This window comes from Antennarius striatus, chromosome 11, assembly GCF_040054535.1.
Source record: "Antennarius striatus isolate MH-2024 chromosome 11, ASM4005453v1, whole genome shotgun sequence".
Classification (NCBI taxonomy): Eukaryota; Metazoa; Chordata; class Actinopteri; order Lophiiformes; family Antennariidae; genus Antennarius; species Antennarius striatus.
Window position 1 is genome coordinate 5,011,489 of NC_090786.1, and position 21,612 is coordinate 5,033,100.

Genomic DNA, 21,612 nt, shown 5'->3' on the forward strand with positions numbered 1-21,612 from the left:
CCGTTTCGTCACCGTTGGAGGCATCGACACGCCGCTCCAGTCGATATCAAAATGTTTCCACAGATTCTCTTTTGTCTTCCTTATCTAACGCCTTTTTGTCTTTTTTTTTCTTTCCCCGTCGTCTTGCTCCCCTCTGATTTTTCCCCCGTGTTCATGCTCTGAGGAAATCAAAGGGAAATTTGCGTTTGTGTCTGCCAGCCACAGTATTTAAACACTCGTCCAGTAATAAAGGCTGCAGACTAATCAAGGGAACCGAGAACCTTTTATCTATCCGCAGATCCTCACGTTTAAACAGATTACCAGGAAAGCTGGAGACCGGTAAAACAATTACCAAACTGGGGATCTTCCTGTAATATCTTGACAACGCCTGGACAAGCTACACAAAAAAAAAAACTGGGCAGTCTATCTCCTTTTATAAACCAACCTGCGGACCAAAGCTTTTGAAATGCTCGGTAGAAGATAATCAATAAATTAATGTCCACAATGAAACTTTTTTCTCGTACTTGAAGTAGAATCTCTCAAATTTCTCTTTCCTGACCTATTAAACTGTGTCCAAATCTTCAAATACTGAGTGTTTAACTATTGTTAGAGGGGAAAAGTCTACTTGGGGATGAAGGCTGTGCAGAGAAGGGAATGCATACACACCACACAGACACTCACAGTTCTCCCTTCCAGTCTACTGGACAATCGGACCAATTAATCGGTGACTTTGAAGGGGCCACGTGAAGCCAAGTGATTGGTTGAAGCCGAATCCGGCTGCTGGTTGCCTGGCACCCCTGTTCGTGTCCCCATTTGCTCGCCCCGGCCCTGGAGGTTGGCCAATGAGGAGAGAGAGAGAGAGAAAGCAACAGCTCCTCTGTGGCCTGACCTTGTTGGGGGGGTGGAGGGGGGCACAGAGGTCAGAGCATGGATGGACGGATGGATGACAACATCGGGAATATTCCAGCCGGATCGATGGGAGAGTGGAGGTTATGTACAGTCATTCAGAATGAAAGGGGCGGGGGGTTCTCTCTTCAAATGCTTTTAGAGCCAGATCCTCGTGCCAAGTGGCACACCCTGCATCAAGACGATCCCACGTGGGATTGAAACTAGCGACTGATCCAGCAGGATCTTCAGTCATTGGGGAAACCAGGGGTCTTGTGTCGGTCTTGTGATATTCGTGTTCTCTTAACTTCCACCAGCCAAGAAGAGCCAGAGATTGATATCAGACCACCAATCCCAAAAAAAACAAAAAAAAACAAAAAAAACCTAGAAATGTTTGCAGATGCTGACACAAGGAGCTATTTGCCTTGGCGGGGCGCTCTGTAGTCTTCAAAAATGGTCCGGGGTAATTGGTGATACATATCTAATATTGCAAGTCATCGCCTTTCTCCCTGGATGCTTCTGACAAAGGGAGAGGGAACCCCTGTAGCAAACACTCCGCTCCGTCTCACATCCACATCTCTGCAGCTGCCCGATTCAGTGCCTGAATGTTATTCTGTTACCCCCCCACCCCACCCCTAGAGAAGCCAAGGGGGGGTCCTTACAAAAATCACAGGCAAAGAGAAGTGCTTTATACTAGGGGAAAAGGCCCGCTCATGTCCAAGAGGGACCCCCTCCATCACAGGCATCATGATCTGTTGGCTTTTCCTCTGCCCTCCGAGCATTACTCTAAACAGAAAGGCACCATCCAAGGCAACAGCAGCTACAACCAGGCTTCACCAAAGGGCTTCTGGGTATTAAACAAAGGGGCCTGTTGGTAGGAGCTAGCTAGCAACCAGCTGGGCTAATAGAGAGGGACTAATTAACCACACAGCCGCTCTCTCTCCCCGATCGTCCTTGTTGAGGCTTGTGGATGTTTGTCCCACAGAGAGAAAGGAGGAAAAATAAGAGGCTTTCTTTCATTGTCTGCAAGAAGAGACACCCAGGACTTATTTTAATGACATGTGCAAAACAAATGTGATCTCCCATCCATTTGTTTTCTAAGAGCCAATGGAATTCTGCCCTAACAAAATAACCACCAGCACTGTGGTCAACGCAGGAACACTCATCACCATAAACTCAACATGTGAGAATTGTCACCACATGCAAAAAAAAAAAAAAAAAAAAAAAGCTCCCGTCCCCTCTCCAAAGTTCACTGCACAACAAACTGTTGATGGAGGTTCAGGGGTGGGGGGGGGTGTTATTTAACATGTCGTATCTTCACATCACATCATCGTATTGATCGTTTTTGATTTTGAAAAGGCATTTTCACACGCAATCAATCCAGCATGTGGAGAACGCCGTAAGTGTGAGATCTCTGCAGACATCCTGCAGGAGGGAATCCTGCGCTTCCAGGTGAAGATAGGGATTTTATACCAGTGGGCAGTGAACTGTTTGGGGTGGGGAGTGGGGGCAGAGTGGAGCATGTGTTTCTCCAAGGAATAGCCTCAGACAGTAGTTTAAAAAATGGCTGAGAGACCAGACTGGACGACGCTTGTTAAAGGCTCTCCGCCATCCAGCATCATCATCTGAGCTGCTTCCCGATGCCAGTGGTGAAGGGATGGAAGGATGGAGGCCACATGTTTGCAGACAAATAATGAGAGATTGCAGAATGAAATGTAGAAGGAGAGAAAGAGGCTTGATTGTGGAGAAGCGAAATTCAAAGAGAGATAAGACACAGAAGGAGAGAAAGACCATAGGAGGGGGGAGAGATGGCCTTTAGCTGTGTAGCTCTACAAGCAGCGAGGAGGAGAAAGAAGTGGAAGAGAGGGACGGAGGGAAAGGTCAGAGCGAAAGCAATCTGTAAAAGGTAGAGGAGAGAAAGAGGTGGGGTGGAAAAACAAGAATGAAATGTGAAAGAATTGTAGATGGAAAGTAAAAAAAGAAACAAGCAAGAAAGGAAGTGAACCCCAAGAAAGGATGGGCGAAAAAAATAAAGAGGAACAGATTGATAGATGAAGAGGGAAGAAGAGTAAAAGTCAGAAAAGGAACAAAGAGGTAAGAGGAAGGGATGAGAAGAGGGATAAACACAGGTAGTGTTTCAGAGCGAGTGGGAGGAAAGAGGGAGGAGAGGGAGAAAAGCACATGGGTTCTCAAAGGGGGGGGGGCTGACTGAGAGCAAAATGAAAGAGGGAGATGCGAGAGTAGGTGGGAGACAAGGGAAAACTAGAGAAGAGAGGGAGGATGCAGGGATCAAACAGGAAGAGGGAGGAGAGACGGCGGGGTGGTGGGGGGGGAGTGTTGGGAAGAAAGCGAGAGAAGTGCCAAACAGATAAATAACCAGCTTACCGGGATTATCAAGCGACTGACACTCAGTTTGCCAGAGCCGCCGTGACGCGGCAGCCATCGCTCTTAACCCATATACAGCGAGCCCCTCGCACATTCGCGCATCAACGCTCGCGACTTCAACTCATCGTAGATGTTTGGTAGGTAGTCATGTGATGCCATACAGCGCATTCTATTGGCTGACAACATCCAGAAGTGAGCTCCGTTCCGTGAGTCACGGACTTACGTGGGACACAAAGGTGCTTTAAACAGTGGATAAGAGTGTGGGAAAAGGTAATACAGATAGAAGGTGGTTTAATATCAGTATAGGGAGGGTTGTAAATGTTTAAATTACCGTAAATAATAAGATAAATAGTTCATCGCTGTATCGTAGAATTCGGTAATCGTATGAGATTCCTGCAACGCATTAACCGTGAGGAACGAGGACACACTGTAAACCTGAAACACATCCAAGATGTCCTCCGGTATTTACCGTCGCCATCACATCCCCATGCTCTAAAACAAGTATGTCTGTGTTTGTGTGTGTCAACATAAACAACACATACACACACACACACACACACGTGTGTTAATATGATGCAATAAAAGCCTCCTCTGGAGTCCAGCAGCAGGAATTCCTCTCATTGAGAGCACCGCTTAAGGTTTCCTGTTCCGTATGTCACTATAAAGTGTTGAAAATATAAATAAATGCAAGTTAATATTGAAAGACAATTAATCTGAGGGTTTAAAATATTAACCAAACCATAAATCTGACACATATGATAAAACAACAACAACAACCTGAAAATACGGATGAAGGAAAGACCTGGAAGAAAACCTGACATGCGAGCATCACATGTAGCTCTAGCACTTAGCTAACACACACACACTCACATACACACATATCTGCACTTATATATACAGTATATGTATATATATATATATATGCCCAGCTTGTGTGTGTGTATACAAGCACTACCGCACAATTTACCATCTAATGAACTTCAACAACAAATAAAAACCTACAATCGCCGGGGGGGATTCAAAAGCACAGCGATAGGAGAGGAGACAGAGAGGAGGAGAGGAGGCGGGCCACCAGAAGAAGTGCGCCTATAATTGGAAAGATGTGAAAAATGAAGTGTCACTTTGGTCAATATAGGCCAAAGGTCTCAGAAGCAGGAGCCCAAACCCGACACAGAGCACGCTCATTAGAGCGACCAATCACATCTTGCCTGGCTGCCCTGGAACCATTAGTCATCAGAGGTAGAGGAACACACACACACACACGCATACACACTCAAACCTGCACACTATCGCATTGTCCTCCCCTTTATGTCAGTTATTCCACTCCTTTATTGTGTGTTCTGCTATTCCACATCTAACTTCTATTTCTATCTCCACTCATGTCTCACCTCTCAGTCCCTCAGCTCCTCCACAGAGCATTAATGATGAGTGAGGAAGAAACGCAGACGGGCGGCGGCGTGAGTAAGTGAGTGACAGAATGTGTGCAAAATACAGGGAAAAAAAAAGAAAAAAAAAGGGAGAGAGAGAGAGAGAGCGGACGAGACGGTAAGACGGACAGACAAAGACAGACGGCGAGCGTGTTGACTGTATAAATGGCTGCTCGTTGGAGTGGAAGCCATGGCGGCGCTCTCTGCTCCCACCCAGGCTCTGCCTCCTGGCGCTGGCAACCCTACAAACTGCTCGCCTTGACATCGCCTTCAATAATATATGAAGTTGCTTTTTTGCCTACAGTTTGTTTGTAATGCTGCTCCACCGCAACCACCAACCCATTCTTCCACTGCTGACACACACACACACACACACACACACACACACACACACACATTATTAGAATGCCGCATATCCAGCTTCAGCAGAGTTGTCTGGTCCGAGAATGATGATGTAGAAACTTAAAGACAGCAGGAAGTAAACTAAATATAACAGCTGTGATGTTAACAGGTGCACGCAATTCTTTACCATAAGACCCATATATGAAAATCAGCATCGCCGTCTCGGGTTCCTATGACGACAGAGAACGGTTGCACGAATCATCAGGTTTCTGAGGGACGTGGTATGAAGCGTCCATCACACAACGTCTGCTTTGTTTCAGTGCCCTTGAGATGAGAGCGACCAGGTCCTGACCTGCTGTAACACAGTCGGCCGTGACCTCTGACCTCTCTAAAACTCCATTCCTCCTTACAAATCCTTTTTATGAACAAGCCCCACAAAATTCAAAAAGACAAAAAAACAAAAATAAAAAAGCGACTCTTACCCTGTTCGCTGCTGTTGTCGCCGCTGTGCGATGTGTGTCCGCCGCTGGACGGCCCCGGCGTTCCTCCGGAGCGCGTGGACGCCGTGTCGTCGTGATCTCTATTCCACGAAGTCTGTCGTTGAGGGAGAAATGGGTCAGTTAATGTGAAGTCACGCTTCTCCCTCGGTAATCAGTTCTGTTGATTTTATTACCGCGTTTCTAAAAGTACAGAAAAAGAATCCAAACTCTTCCGATCCAAACAAAATTCATCGAATCAATTCTACAATGAAGTTCGCAGAATTGGAATTTCCAGGAAACAGATAAAAATTCAACGCTACTTGATATAAGTTATTAATTTTTCCTCAATATTTCTTGTTTTGCTTGGATTGAAAATCCTGAGTCATCACCCAACCGACTCATTTTCTCCACTTTTTTGTTGCTTTGTTTGTTTGTTTGCTGTTAAAGTTTTGCACATGCTGCACTTTGTCACACAGAGTTCATAATTACTTGCTGATAAGCTGAATAAGAAACATGTGAGGAACAAATTAGGGAAGATTTCATGGAGAACAAAGCCAAAGTGCACTATCTGCAAAATAAAAAATAAAAAAAACTACCACAGGTTGATTTTTATTTACAGTATTTTCAAAAAATATAAAAACATCCATATTTAAGAGAAATGTGGAGAAACAAGAACAATAATAATCACGAGTCACCAGAAAACAGACATTGATGGATCATTAATCATCAGTATCTAATTAGTCAATCACACCAACCGCTTCCTGCATGACTGGTTTCCTGATTAACCCCAAAGCGGCTGGTGAACAACACCAAACTAGCTGTGACTCATTCATTCATCCTTAAACATAAATCACTTTTAACGCAGCTCAGATGGGGATTTTTGTTAGCTATGCTTAACTAGCAGTTTCCCATTCATCCCCTAGCTCGTCTACTGCGACTACACAACACTTTTGCGTACCTTGTTGTAAAGCGTTACCAATTCATCATTTGCCAACTTTCAGCGCCGCCATGCACCGTGTGTGAGCCCCCGCAACGATGATGTGGAATGAGGATTATAGGGGGTTCGGGCGAAGAGAATGGCTCAGAAGAAATAGCAAGCAAACATGTTGTATTAGTTCCCAGCTTTCTGAGGCATGCAACCCATTTGGCTCAAACCACTAGCAGATGAAAATACAAAACAGCTACAACTTAAGATAGGCCGCGGCGAGCGCCAGGGACTGATGTCATCCGAGCAGAACAGACCGAATAGAGAGAGAGGGAGAGAGAGAGAGAGAAAGAGAGGTAAATAACTTTAAGTATTGCTACATTTATATAAATAGTCTGAACTGTCCAAAAATGAAACCAAAAAATTTGGATGACCAATCGCACTAATGTGGATTTAAGTTTCATTCTGGGAGGCAGAGCCAGAACACAGACACAACCAAATATGCAGAAGTTTTTTCCCACAGACTTTTTCTCCTCAAATGCTAAAATGAAAGAAAAAACATGTGTGGCATCGGAGACCCGAACTGAAGCCGACTTTAAAAACTGAATCCACATAGGTAGAAACACAAACACACACACAGATGCATTCTCATTTATAGATTTGGTGCTAAAACACGAAACACAACGATGCCTTCAAATCGCACCCTGTTTGGTACGAGACTGTTAGATATTACTGGAAATAAACCAGTAATCTCTCTGAGTGTCTGCGAACAGCAACATTAGGATTAAGGAGCGACAAGAGATTTCAAAATAGAAAAGCAACGGGAAAAGAATGTCTCACCACATGCAGAAGTTATCACAAACAAACTGAACACACACACACACACACACACACACTCTGCTGCCTATCTCTGCCGTGTAAAGTCAAATGAGGCAGATATCAAGGGGCCAATGTGGTGTTTGCATTAGGCTTTAAGGGCGACGTGACAAAACGAACGATAGAAACCCACAGAGAGGAAGAGAGAAGAGAAACACACTGGGGAACAACTGGTTTCAATTGGGATACTAGAGGCAGCGCTGTCTCTGCAAGAAGGATTTAGAGCTGCGCTTCAAACTGTAAAAAAAAGTAGACATTAATTCACGACACAGGGTTTGCAAATGAAATAGAATGTAAATGGAATAAAATAAAAAATATAATATGCAAGTCAGCAAATTTATCACATTTGGGCTCTATTAGAGTGTGTTTGATGTTCCTGGACTATGAAATTATAATACACTTTTTATGTGGACGATAAAATCATTGTTTTCTAAATTCAGCTTTGAGGCTTTGCAATAAAGGGCAAAGCGACTGCACGAAGGCATGACTTGAATTGAGATCGGGTAGATAAAAGTTGATCTTCTCAAGGATAAGATAGCAAAAAAAACTTCTTTTTTTTCTAAACCTCTTGCAAAAATCTTTTTTTTTTTTTCTTTTTTTTTAACGGACTGTAGAACATTGAAAAATGAAACACCCGTGCATGACCGAGGAACTCCACAAAACATCAGAAGTGAGGTAATCCAGACCACATGCTCAGCATGCATACAGTTAACACTCCTCCAAATGTGCGGCTTTTAAAAATGAGCAGAAACTTGTTTATTCAGAGCTCTGTGAAAAGAATAGCACAGTACCCCAGGGATGTGGAATGGCAAGTATTAAAAAAATCCAAGAGCAAAATGTTCTTTTTTTTTTATTTTTCTTACAATTCTGGAAGAAATTTCTCTTGAAAATATGATTAAAAAGTGGAGGGAAGGGAAAGGAAATGGGGTGGGGGGGGTGGCAAACTCCTGCATTAGCTGTAATTGAACAAAAGAGCGCTTTGCCTGCTGGGAGCTGGCCACTGAGGCCCCATGGGAAAGGGGGCGGGGCGGAGACAGGACCTGGTGGCATCTCCGCGGGGACGGAGAATTTATTTATAATCACAGGCCACCCTTGGATGAAACAGGCCCGACACTGATCTAACACCCAATTAATACACACACGGCTGAGATCACACACCGACGCACATACCAGCGCTCACAGGTCACACAGCATGCATGAAACACACACACACACACAACACGCCAACAACGTTTTTTTGATCACTTATCCACACACACACACACATACACATAAAGTATTTAAATCTACCTTATGCAAACACATGACAGAACTGCCATAGACACAGTCCCTTTTAAAATAAAGCGTACACCTTCACCACACGACACTAAGCCAAAACACACACACACACTCACACACACACCCTGTAGCGTGGAGGTCCACCTTCAGGAGATGAATAGGTGTGTACACAGAAAGCTGGAGGAAACAGAGCAAGTAAGAGCCGTCTCTCTGCAAACACAGAGACACACTGCATTTATCCTGTCCTCGTAATGAACCAGCACAGTCTCTCTCTCACACACACACACACACACAAACACACACACACACACACACTGGTGCAGGATATAAATTAATTCAATGCCTAATTGTTTCCTAAATTCAATTTTCCACATTCTTTTCTGCCTAGCTTTAGCTAAACTTCTTAAATCTTCCGCGCCAAGCCGAGGGAACCCTGTTTGTGAGGCGTGCATACCTTTTTCTTTTTTTTCTTTTTTTAAAATATTATTACCATTTTCCTTCCCTCCATCGTACTAATTCGCCATGAAAAGATTTTCCTTGCTGGAAATTCTGATTCCACTATGATCGGTGAGGCATTCCAATCCAACGCATTCTCATTGTACTGCATCTAAGATGCAGTGGTGGTGGTGGTTGTGGATGATGATGGGGGGGGGGGGCTTCCCTTTCTCACTGTGCCAGGTCCCATATCATACAAGCATTCAAGCAAGGAATGTTGCCTTGCCCAATTCATTTGCAATAATAAAGAAAATGGTTAACGTTGTTGTGCTTTGTGCCCCCCCCAGCCCTCCTGTCTTTCCTCTCTCAGAAATATCTTTCTGATGATATGTATATTTACTTTCACTCTCTACCAAGCAAATGTGCAGGAATAATCGTATGTGCATACTTAGAGCCGCAGACGTGAATATCCAAATAGCCCCACACACACACACACACACACACACACACACACACACACACACACACACACACTCCCTTCAGTGGCGGTGCATCTGAATCAAAGATGACAGTCGGTTCCTCCATTCCCCAGAATGCTTTGGTGCGTCTGTTCTCCGCACTTGTTTTCTTTAACACCATTTTTGACCTTTTGCAAAAGCGTCGCTTCACCAAGTTGGAATCAGAGGGAACGCCTTGTGTCGCAGCGTAACAATTCCAGACACACACATACATACTTCAGTAGAGACGTTATACCGGATTGTGTGTGTATGTGTGTGTGTGTGTGTGTGAGCTGGAGTTTACTTTGTTTTCCACTGTGACTAGATAAAGCAGGATCTGCCTCCATGATAACCGGCCAGGCAAGTGTTCACCCAACTACTACCTCCGCTTTCTCTGCTCCCTCCACCCCCCTCTACTCTCCCCTGGCTGCAATATTAGTGCTTCCAAAACGAGAAGAGAGGAAAAAAAAGAAAAGAAAAGGGGGCTGATAATGGTATGCGTGGTGCAAAAAAAAAAAAAAAATGGGAGGGAGAGCGAGCAAAAAAAAAAAAGAAAAAAAGACAACCCCCCTTCCCTCCCACTCTGTTCAGCATTCCCCTTCCTCCCTAACTCTCCACAATAGACAAAGAAAGAAGAAATAACATTATAATTGCTGAAGGGGTTGAGAGGGAAAACTGGATTTGGTCTCTTGAGTGAGTACGATACGTTGAATAGCCGTCAGGTACTCTCCAATTGGCTTTTTAAAAAAAAAAAAGAAAGAAAAAAAAAACCCAGTGTGTTAACCTCATGGAGGCAACCAGAGATAATTACGTGTTTAAGATAATTACCAGCGCTTTCAAGTCCATTTAGATGACACTCGTGGAAACTCACAAACTGATTTTTCTTTCTCTGTGGCCTCTTCAGTTCTCGCTACATCCTCTCGTGTTTACTCTCTGTGAGCTCAAATCCAAACAAAATCATTAACTCGAGTGCTCCGGCTTCCATACTAGCCAACTCCAAACAAAGCTTATTCCCTTTTTTTTTTTTTTTTTTTTTAAATTCAGACATGTCTCAAAGAGAAATTTCTCAATGGCATGTTTTGTTTTGGGGTTTTTGTTTTGTTTTTTTCCAGTGTTTTCTTCATTAGCCTAGCCTAGCACAACTTGAAGCCTCCCCGCGATGGGGATGTTTCTCGGTGGATCCCCTTGGAAACGGGCTGTTTGTGACGGTGGCCATTGTCGGAGAGCTCACAGGGGGTTAAAAGGGGAGGGGGGGGGAAGGAACTTTCCATTAGCTAAGTACACATGTGTTAAGCCAGGTTATTGTTGACATAGCCAAAGAAATCACAGCAGGCCTCAAGGACAGACAGACCGACGGCCGTCCGTCAGAAGTGTGAGGTAAAAAACAAGCTGAGAGCTATTTGAGTCCGTCGCCAACAAATCACACTTTATTTAACAATTTTGAAAATGTGAAAAACAGCAAACAAAAAGTAAAATAATAAATAAAGTAACCAGTGGATGAAACTCCAAGAAAGTATGCGAGAAGTTCCCGTTCTTTGAAGTCGCACTGGCCTTGATTCGCTTAACCAGAATCACCCCTACTTGCTATTCCGCCACAATGATGAAGAGGCTAAGAAACACACGAGTCACGTGGTCGCACTCTTTGTATCACTTGTTGAATCCTTAACAGCCGCCCTGCATTCACTCCCCAATGGGAAAAAAAAAAGGGGGGAGTTCAGGGAGAAGAAGGAGGGGGGGTTGTAGAGAGGTAGGAGGTGGTGGAGGGGGATCGGGGGGTCAAACCTCTCCTCTATTCAGCGACAAAAGCCGCTGTTACCAACAATCACCACAATGATTCAAACGTTTGTACTGAGATCAGCAGCGTGCCACTGTAGGAGAGGGAGGGGGGCGCCATAAGAAGAGAAGGGGCCGTTGCTTTTTAAAGTCGGGTTGAAACTCGATCCATACTTCAACCAGAAGCGGATAGATTAGCGATAGCGGTGTACTGATTAGGAAAATAGTGGCTGACCCCTTCGGTCAGGGTTTCCATTGAGTTTGGGGCGGGGGGGGGGTTGAAGGCAGGGGCAGTAAGGGTCACTCTTTGACTGCCAGAGTTACCTAAACCAACACTGTTGGGTCTCACTGACCTGGAAACCAGCACTTGTATGGCAGAACGGTGCCAATAGCTGGAAACGGATTGCGCTATCAAGACTAAATTCTTAAGCAGTGACCACAAACCTGCCCTCATCAGCGGTGAAAAAGTAAAAATATATTTGAATTCAACACGTAGACGAACAAACTCAAAATTTCTGAACTGCAGGTGAGGAGGAATACTTTTTAAAGGGAGATTTCAATTATTTCCAGCCCCACTTCAGCCTGCATGGCTCAATCAAGACGACAAGCTCTTGAGACCCTGGAGTGAGTCCTCAGCACTATTAGTGATGTTATGCTCTACAGCAAAAGAGCCCGGGCCCTTGGAGTTCATTAGCAAATCGCTGTGTCCCTCCCCTGTGGTCCCTATGCAATTAGAGACAACCGTGCAAATGATGTACAGCGGTGTGGCAGTACCTCTCTGCGTCTTAAGGCGGAGGTGAGCGTGTGAGCTGCGACGCAATCGGCACGTTGCACAACAACAGGAATTCCAACACGGACGCCACTGTAGGTGTCGACGCCATTCTTACGACGGGAAAAAACCTCTGTGTAGTTCACCGAGAATAAATGAGCGTTGTTTTGTTTTGTTTTTTAAAGAGTATTTACAGCTGAGTTCAAAGCAGGTAAACACGTCTGGGGGGGGGGGGGGGGGCAGCTGGAAACACTCTCTAGAGTGGCAGAGAAAGGGTTAAGAAAGTCCAACTGGTGCTAACCAGTCACTCCACTCACATAGCACCTGAGGGAGGGAGGGATGGGGATTGGGGGGGTGGGGGGTGCTACATTTATCAGGCCAGTCTCAACACACACAAACACACACACAAACACACACACATACACACACACACACACACACTGCCCATGCATGCACTCGCAGACAGATCCATACATGCAGCTTGTGCACATTTGCACTATAGCGCACACACATACCTAGACAAAGTGACACACACACACACACGCACACACACACACACGCACACACACACACACACACACACACACACACACACAAGAGGGTGAGCTCAAACTGGCTGGACTGCATTCACAAGCAGCGCAGAGCCTCCGTGACTTTTTCACCTCTCAGCTACGCTCTGCTTTCTTTTGTAAAAAAAAAAAAAAAAAGGGGGTGGGGGTGTGGGGGTGCTCAGCGTTCCCCCTCCACACTCCCCTAGTCGCAAGAGGACCCGACAACACAACGTAAAGGCGTGTAAAGGAATATGCAGAAAGATCACGGTTATGACGCAAGGGTGCATAATGCAGCAAGAAAGTCAGCATTGTTGGATTGTTGAGTTTAATAAATTCAAAGTATTCTTTTTTTCTATTTTTCCTCTGACATTTTTTTTTTTTTTTTACTCCTCTGCTACAGTCGCCTCACTGGAATAAATTGGTTTATGAATAAATGAGCTTGCTTTCTCCCATCTTGTTAACATTGTTCTTTTGTGCAAATTTTCAGCATTTCTTTTCCAGTTCACTTGAACTTTATGCCCGGGGGCATATATTAAAAATACATATGGAAAGAGATAATGCACACACGACGCAAATTCGTTAAGGATGTCACTGCCTAAGAACCGCAGATAAGATGTCATACAAAAATAGCCCACAAACCTCCACAAAAAAATATATATATCAAGCCACAAGTGCACTGCTATTAGACTGACAATGCAAGTGTTAAGCAGTGAGGGGTGTGCAACCCCCTCTATGTGTGTGTGTGAGTGTGTGTGTGTCCATTTACACACAACATGCTCATATGGATAGTCTCTATGTAATCCTATAATGGAACATCAGCCCAGCCCTCAGTATTACAGATCTCTCAGAAACTTTTTCTTATGTTTGTGTCCAGTGTCGCCTCCAGGTAACTTCTACTATTCAGTGATATCACTGTAAACATGAACTTATATGGTTTTGTCCTCAAATCAGCTGCATGTAGAAATCATCATTATATTAAAATAGGCCGTGTCTTCATCTTAAAGTCAATTAAAGATCTGCATCAGTGCCTGAAGCGCCACATCATTTTCCTCTTATACCTAGAAACCCAAGGGTTTAAACAGACACCACTGCTATATAGCATAAAGCTTAATTCCACTGAGCTGACCTATCTATAAAAAAAAAAGAAAAGGAAAGAGGAACTTTTGACATCTGAAACCCCTTGATAATACAACAAAGCCCTCAAAGAGACACTTAAATGCACAAGTGGCGCCTGTGTTATTTAATTCTGTTTCTGGATTAGATGAAGTATTATCTTCCGGTTGATCTTTTCTCATTTCCATAATCAGCCATAAGGGCCTGGGATGGAGGAGTGCCTGCACGGCGGCAGTATGGGGGTCTTCTATGTCGGGGCCCCCAGTCCGTTCCCAGTCCTGCCATTCAGCACAGAACATAAAAGCCGGTGGCTGTCTCAGACCAGCCACTCAAGCAGATGGAAGTCCGTGGATTTAAATTATTTAGCCTCATCGCTTCATTACTTTTTATGTTGGACAATCCAACTAATCCCTTTAATTTGGACACTTGATTTCTTCTCCCTCATCGGTATCCATGCAGCCGGCTGCTCTTAACTCTGGGAGAGTTTTACTTACTGAGACATTATTGAAACATGGTCTCATAGCCTGCAACCCTATCTCCTGCACAAATGACTCCAGCTATTAATGGTCGAAAAATCCAGATTTGCATAATTTTAATCATCGGTTGCTGTTATCATTATTTAATGGCAGTGTGTGGACCATTAGGGTCATGCCTGTGCGCGCACTACAATGTCCCCGGAGTTCCAACAGTCAGTGGAGCACATAATGAAGGCTGTGGTTATCTCTGATATCGGCACAAAAGGAAACACTCCCTAATCTACCTTTAATACCCGCTTGCTTCTACAGCTTTCACATATAAACCTTCTTATTGGTGGATAAATCTGTGCGCTCTGAGCGAAATAAAGGAGAGCGAAGTGAAGGGGTCCCGATAAGCAATGTGCACTCATGTCTAAGGAAAAACACTGACAAGACGAGCAATGAACCGTGAACTCCACAGTGGAGAAACCAAAGCACCTATACCACAAGTCTGCACCCTATGTGCCCCCACGCATGCTGCTGCTGCTGCTGCTGCCTCCTCCCTCCACGGGCTGCGCGGCGCGTAAAAGGCGAGAACGGTTCGTTTTTTGGTTCAAAAACGAGAAAGCCGGTAGGGGCGGGGGGGCGGGGGGGGTGGTGGTTGTGGAGAGGCACTAAATTAAAATCGACATGAAACAGGTCGAGTTTATGGCGATGCTTTTTTTCGTGCTAATCTCCCCAGGTCGGTTCCGAGTTCAAGCCTTAATGGGCCAATAATAGCAACATTATTCAGAATTTCTTTTTTTTTTTCTTCATTCCGATGGATGGAATGTAAAACGACCTTAATCATATGCAAATAACAGCACAGCGGAGTAGTGACCCAGAATAGCTAAATAGCCAGCAGGGAGAACACACACACACACACACACACACACACACAGGCACACACAGGCACACACACACAGGGGGAGAGAGAGAGATGCAAGCCTACCTGATCAAGGGCCACAGATCTTGTGATTTCCTCGCTGTCTGATTTGGAACCGCCCTCTCTGTCGTCTATGACCAAGTCGATGGGCATTTTGCCTTTCAAGCAGCTGATGTACCGGTGACAGAAATTATCACACAGCTCGTGTACCTAAAGAGAGAGAGGAAGACGTACGCAGTGCGCACACGCACACACACGCACACACACACACACACACACACGCACGCAAAAAGGGAACATCATCAGAGAAGGTTGACACATGCAACAGAAACACATCAGCAAATACACACCCATGACGTGCAAAAAAAAAAAGAAGTGTTATTTTAATTTTTAGGGCAGTAAATGTTTAATCTGGAGTCATCATGACGCATGACTGATCACTGGCATCAATGTGAAATATTTTTGAATAATCTGATCAAACAATAATTCTGATTATTTATGTTTCTTCCAGAAAGTCTTTTTTTTTTTTTTTTAAATTTTCCTTCTTAATATCTTTTATCCGTGATTTGAGATTCTACGGACTGAACTATTACATCACTCCAGCTCCGGCGCGGTGTCAACGCGCTCCATCCATCCATCCATCCATCCATCCCATTTAGTAACTTTATTTTCCTCTCTTCTGCAAAAATAGAGATATCGTCGAAAATTGACGGTGACAAGGGGGCTCTGGGGCTACAACGCACTCAACACCCGTGTTAAATTCATCACCGGAGCCCCGGGTAGCGGCCATTAGATTAGGGTGACGCGCTTGACTGACATTTAAGGTTTTGACTGTTAAATCTCGGACATTTATTACATTATCACGGCCAATGCGGCGCATCCCGCCGCCCGGGAATGAACGTTTTCACATGATGGGACACGTACAGACGACTGGAGGTTTTATTTATAGTTGCCCATGCATGTGGGTCAGCAGTTCCAATCCCGCCTATTAACGAGACGCGTCTCGGCAGGGAGACGCGCCATGAGGGCAGAATCCCAAACTTTTAGCAGCTCTGATTTCTGTTAATGTTTAAGTTTAAGTTAAACAGCACAAGTTACAGTAGTCCATCTGATTCGGAGACAAATCAGAGTTTTACACCCCCTCCTCCTCCTTCCACTCCTTTCACAGATGGCTGCCTGGGGCCTTTTGCCCTCCATAAAGAATCATTTCTAAAAAACCTCAAAGTTCGCTTAAGTGTTTCACCTTGCTTGTAATTTCTTGCCAATATTAAACTTAATTAAAACACGAGGGAGAGCCGAACGCACAGATATCCTCTTCGTTGCAGTTGTTGGCTCTAACAGCTTGCGTCGTGATTAAACGCGCAAGAGAAATGGCTCCGTGATTGATTTTGACGCTAATTATAACTGACTAGAAAAAACACGTTTTTCTCTCCCCAAATACAATCACAGGTCTTGAAGTGGCACCCCCGGACAGAAAACAGAGGAAAGCATTTTTTTTTTTTACCTTCTCCAGCTCCAGAAGATGAAATCGTAAAACTTGAATGGCTTGAATCATCTGGAAAATTTAAAAAAAAAAAATCGATGGAAATAGTAATTATTCTTATTATGGCGTCGCATTCAGACACATTACATTAGAGTTAAAATACCAAAACAAAGTGAAGGGCATAAATAGGATAACTTTCCAGGCAGGTTTGTGACAGCTGTCTGTAACAGCAGCCCTTCATACAGACACAGATTTAGCCGGGAGCCATCAGGAAATCAAACAACCCCCAAAAAAGACAAACATCAACTCCAATTCTGCTCATAAAACATCAGTAAACAGACAAACAAACCTCACAGACGATGCAAAATATGTGTCATGCAAACAATTTTTTTTTAAAAATTCAGAAAAGCATCTTACCAGATTGTCCAATTCTGGATTTGATGAAAATAAAGGTTTTTCTGCCCGAATCTAAAAAGCAAAAAAAAACCCAAAACAAACATTTTCATGAAATACGTGAATGTGGAATTTAGCTTTGAAATTCTTTAGGTGATAAAACTTTGAACGCACAGAAAACACGCTATGTAATGGAATAATCTTTTAACATAACTACTTTTATTAAGTGCTGTTTTATATTTTTACTTTTTCTGGAGAATTAACTCCCACACAAAAGTCAAGAGCTCCAACAGCCCAAGCATGCAGATTAAAAAAGAAAGAAAAAAAAAAAAGACAAACTTTCCTGACCTGTTTTGCAAACACTGCTATGTCTTCATTGAACGACTCTGATGAACAGACGTCTCCTCCCGCCACCCCGGGCTCTCTGGGGGTGCAAGTCGCTAGTTCACATTTCTCAAAAATCAGTGCAAGCAAGGGGAACAGGGGGTGCCTGGGAACACACACAATAGCAAATGTCACCAGAGAGAACAGCGCAGGGGTCAAGACCGTTCTGGGTTTAGATTGCGCCAGCCATCTTCCACAACTCACCCATGGGGACTGCAGCTGCAGCCTCTGCTGTTACATTCTACTATATTATTATGCAGAGGCTCGGGGAAAGATCCGTGAAAACAGTGGCCATAGTCTGACGTTAAATCTACGTGTGTCTAATAATATAAAAGCTTCATAAGTAGTCCAACAATTTCATGCACAAGTCTGCGTTTGGATCTCAGGCAACAAAACGTCTGAAGCAGCAGAAAACTTCATGTGCGCACATTTGTTTTGGGGTCATGAGTCGAAATATATGCAGACCAGTAAAAAGTTGCGTCAGTGTGGCGCAGTGTGGAAACTAAATCACAAATGCCTAATGCTGTATTATTATTATTATTATTATTATTATTATTATTATTATTATTATTATTATTACTATTATTATTATTAATAAATATTTCCTTTAACTGATAAGAATATTTTATTTTATATATAATTATACATACACACATAATTAATTAAAATATTTAAAAGTGCAAAGGAAATTATTCTGCTTATAAAATATTTCTAAAAACTTTTTTAAAAAAGACAATAAGCACCTGGATTATAAAAAATACACTTGTTAGATTTGTTTTTTCTTTAAATAAAGCGATTTATTACCAGAAGAGTCAGGTTCTTCTTTTTTTGACACTGGTGACGCAGCATCAGTGAGAAAACTGGGCCTATTTATTTATTTATTCTCCATTATTGTTAATTAAATTGTTTCTCCAGCAGAAACGCGTTGCAGTGTGTTTGTCTTTGAAGGTATTCTTTACTAAATCCAACTGTGCAAACAATAAAAATAAAGATAAACCAAACGGGACGCACTCTCTCTCTCTCTCTCCCCCAGAGCCTCTGCAGAACTTTGGGCTCCAGGTTGAAAGCACTCCGGGAGACGCGCTCCCGATCCGGGCTTGTTTTCCTCCAGCAGTCCCGACTCTGCACCCACTCGCCCACCCCAACCGCCCCCTCCAGGCCTGGATGCACGTCTGCCCGCCAGAGAGCAAGTTTCCCCAGTGGACCTGGGAGTAGGGGGGGAAGCTTGCACCTACCCGTATATAGCGTCTTTATCTCTCTTGAGAGCGTCGTTAACAGAGGAGCCCATACTGGGGGGCATGGTGTTGGTGTGGGCGGTGTGCGGGTACTGGTGGGAGTGCAGCTGGGGCCCGTGGTTCAGATGCACCGCCTGCATGGAGCGGGCGCCGTGCGGGTCTCCGTACATGGTGGTGGGGATGCCCACCCCGTCCATCCCGTAGTGGGGTAAGTCTTCGTACTGCACAAGAAAACACGCAGTTAGAACACAAGAACACGAAAAAACCCACGATGTATTTTTTATTAAAGTTCTATCAGACTTCAAATCTGGGTTTTCATCTAAAAGTTCAACAACAAAAAAACCTAAAGGGTTTCATGCATTTTCCAAGGGGACACGTTTCAGCGTTTATCTTCCTCCACGTAGATTTTTTCCTCACAGCAATAACGCAATAAGAGCAATAATTAGTCAGTGGTTTAATTATTGATCGATTTAAAGAAGGAAAAAAAAAGGGGGGGGGGGAACTTTTATAACTGAATTTGCAGTTGCAGTGTTTGGTCTGGAGTCAAGGCTAGTTTTGTTCCCAACTTATTCACGGTGACATTTGGAGCTAATTTATTAGTGAAATAAATCTAAATATTGAATAAAGTAAAACGACAGCAAGTGGTTTTGGGGGGGGGGGGTATTTTTATCACCATGTAGGAATGATTGGGTTTTAAAGGCGTCAGTCTCGTCTTGTGTTTCCACTATGTGCAAACACAAACACATTAAACTTTTTTTACTTGCAGCTTTTTTTTTTTCTTCCCCCCCCTCATTTTTAAAGGCTCGTAATGGTGCAGCGTGTTATTACCCATCAAACACTGTGATTAGGACGTGCAACAAAAATCAAGTTAACGCGTGTTGTGTGTGTTTCTCAGACGAGGTCAACCGGGGATGAATATTCCAACTTTCCCACATGCAGTTTGGTTTTTTTTTTTTGCCTTTTGGATCAGTGCTTGCTGTTTAACATTCTGCACATATGTTCAAACATAGAACCGGTAATTCAAGTATTCACTGTCTTAACATTGTCTTTAAATTCCATTATTGTTTGACTGTCTTTTTTTAAAAAACTTTATTCTTTTTTTTTCTTTTTTTTTTTAAAAGGTTTGAATTATTGATAATGCTTCCTGAGGAGTGACAAACAAGTGTCGGGGTAGACTAAGAAAAGCATTATCACGTTTCGACCCTGGAGAGGTTCAAACCCCAGCGTGGTGCGTCTCGAAAGCCAAAGCGAGCAGCGAGCATATTTGCGTTCACGCTGTTTACTATCCGTGTGAAAGATCCCAGCTCATATCCCGAAGCTTAGCCGGAGTGTATCGATCACAAACGTTTGTCATCACCTCCCAGCTAATTTAAAAAAAAAAAAAACTGTCTCCCTGACATTTTTTGCGACTATTTCTTGTTTACTGTGTAAATCCGAGTGATGAAGATGAAATGGCGATGAGAGAAGGGGAGAGAGGGGGGGGGGCAAAAAGGATTTTTTGTTTTGCTCCACTTCACTGCAATCTTGACAGAACAGTATGAGTAAAAAAAATGTGGAGATTTGTTTTTGCCTCCTATGCCCCCCCACCCCCCACCCCCATTTCGCTTCCAGTAACTGGCCTGTCATAACTAATCTAAAAAAAAACATAGCCGATGCGAGATGCGATCACGCTTCCAATGTCTTCTCTCGGTAGGGGCCGGTTCGTGGAGCAAAGCGAGAGCGACCGTGCGTAATACCGTGCCAAAAAACACTCCAAAAAATGAAATCGTGTCACCTTGCTGTCAGAAAGACTGGAGAAACTTTCACCACGAGTGTGAGTCCGTGTGGGTTTTTGTGTCATAAAGCCACGTTACAGTACAGGATTGCGTGAAGGCACGGCGGACTTGGAGAAACTTTTACTGGGGGGGAGATTGCCCTACGTACCCGTTGCGCCATAACCCTCCTGACTCCCTGGTCGTCCTTTCAGTTTAGGTAAATCCCCTCTGAGGCCAGGGTGGAGACGAATTGAAGAAAAGAAAATCCAAATAAATGGGGTGATGTTTCAACCGAAATCCTGTATGCCCTTTTCCACGGTGCGGTAAAGCCAAGCCCCCGCTTTCTGCGCAAGTTTAGCCCAGGCGCGGCAAATAGGTCCTCGGCTATCCTCGGGGCAGCAGCAGCAGCAGCAGCAGCAGCAGCAGCACAAGGCTCCTTTTTCCAAAAAACAGGGTGAAAATAAAATAGACCCTCAAAGAAAACTGGCGACTCTCATGGCTTTTTTGCCACTCTGGCTGTCAGTCACAACGCGAGGACTTGTCAAAAGTACCGGATGAATGATGGTCCGACGCGCGTCTCCACGGGATCGGCACCACCTAAATGTTAATGGTCACAATCACAGTTAAAAAATGAAGCAGCTCTCCTCTCGTTTTCTTTGATCACTCTCGGCTCCCGGCTTGATTTTCTTATGCAAAAGCGTCTAGAGGAGATCAAGAGGAGGTGGGGTGATAATTCTGGCTTAGGCTTTCTTAAAGGAGCCACGATCGATGCGTATATGTGCGCGCGTATGTGTCTGTATGTGTGTGTGTGTGTGTGTGTGTGTGTGTGTGTGCGTGTGTATGTATGAGCCGCCTGTCCGTTTGTGTACAATGGATGTGTGTGTTGAGCTGAGGAGGAGCGGAGGATCTGGACCAGACTGCTGAAACCCGGAAGTAGTGGTGGCCATAACAGGTCGCGTCTTACACAACGCACCGGGCTGCAGCAAGTCGTGCGGAGAGGAGGGGGGGGTGAGAGGACCCTGCGAGCCCAGCGAGGCGCAGTGAGAGCCCGAAACAACACGGGGGATGGACACACAACACCCGCCAGAGACTCTAGATCCGTGTTTCATTCTTTAAAATAGACTTTATCATCCAGTCTGGAGCGTTTTTACGCTCCGAAACTTCTGCATTCCGGGGCTCGACGCGCCCAGCATCCACTTTTGATGAACAATCTTTCAACTATGATGTCAGACTTTTTTTTTAAAATTATGTGTTACAAAAAAAAAAACC

General features: G+C 44.2%; 1 protein-coding gene across 1 annotated transcript in view; it reads right to left on the bottom strand.

Moving 5' to 3' along the window:
* The window catches only part of LOC137603489 (homeobox protein Meis1), a 72,756-nt gene extending 51,510 nt beyond the window's left edge, over nucleotides 1-21,246 (bottom strand). The window contains exons 1-7 of the mRNA XM_068327012.1: nucleotides 20,513-21,246; nucleotides 18,590-18,810; nucleotides 17,319-17,460; nucleotides 16,995-17,045; nucleotides 16,599-16,649; nucleotides 15,161-15,304; nucleotides 5,501-5,612 (exon numbers count right to left, since the gene is read on the bottom strand). Of these exons, the coding sequence (XP_068183113.1) occupies nucleotides 5,501-5,612; nucleotides 15,161-15,304; nucleotides 16,599-16,649; nucleotides 16,995-17,045; nucleotides 17,319-17,460; nucleotides 18,590-18,810; nucleotides 20,513-20,524 (733 nt within the window). The 5' untranslated portion in view covers nucleotides 20,525-21,246. The remainder of the gene's footprint in view (nucleotides 1-5,500; nucleotides 5,613-15,160; nucleotides 15,305-16,598; nucleotides 16,650-16,994; nucleotides 17,046-17,318; nucleotides 17,461-18,589; nucleotides 18,811-20,512) is intronic.
* Nucleotides 21,247-21,612: the final 366 nt, after the last annotated feature.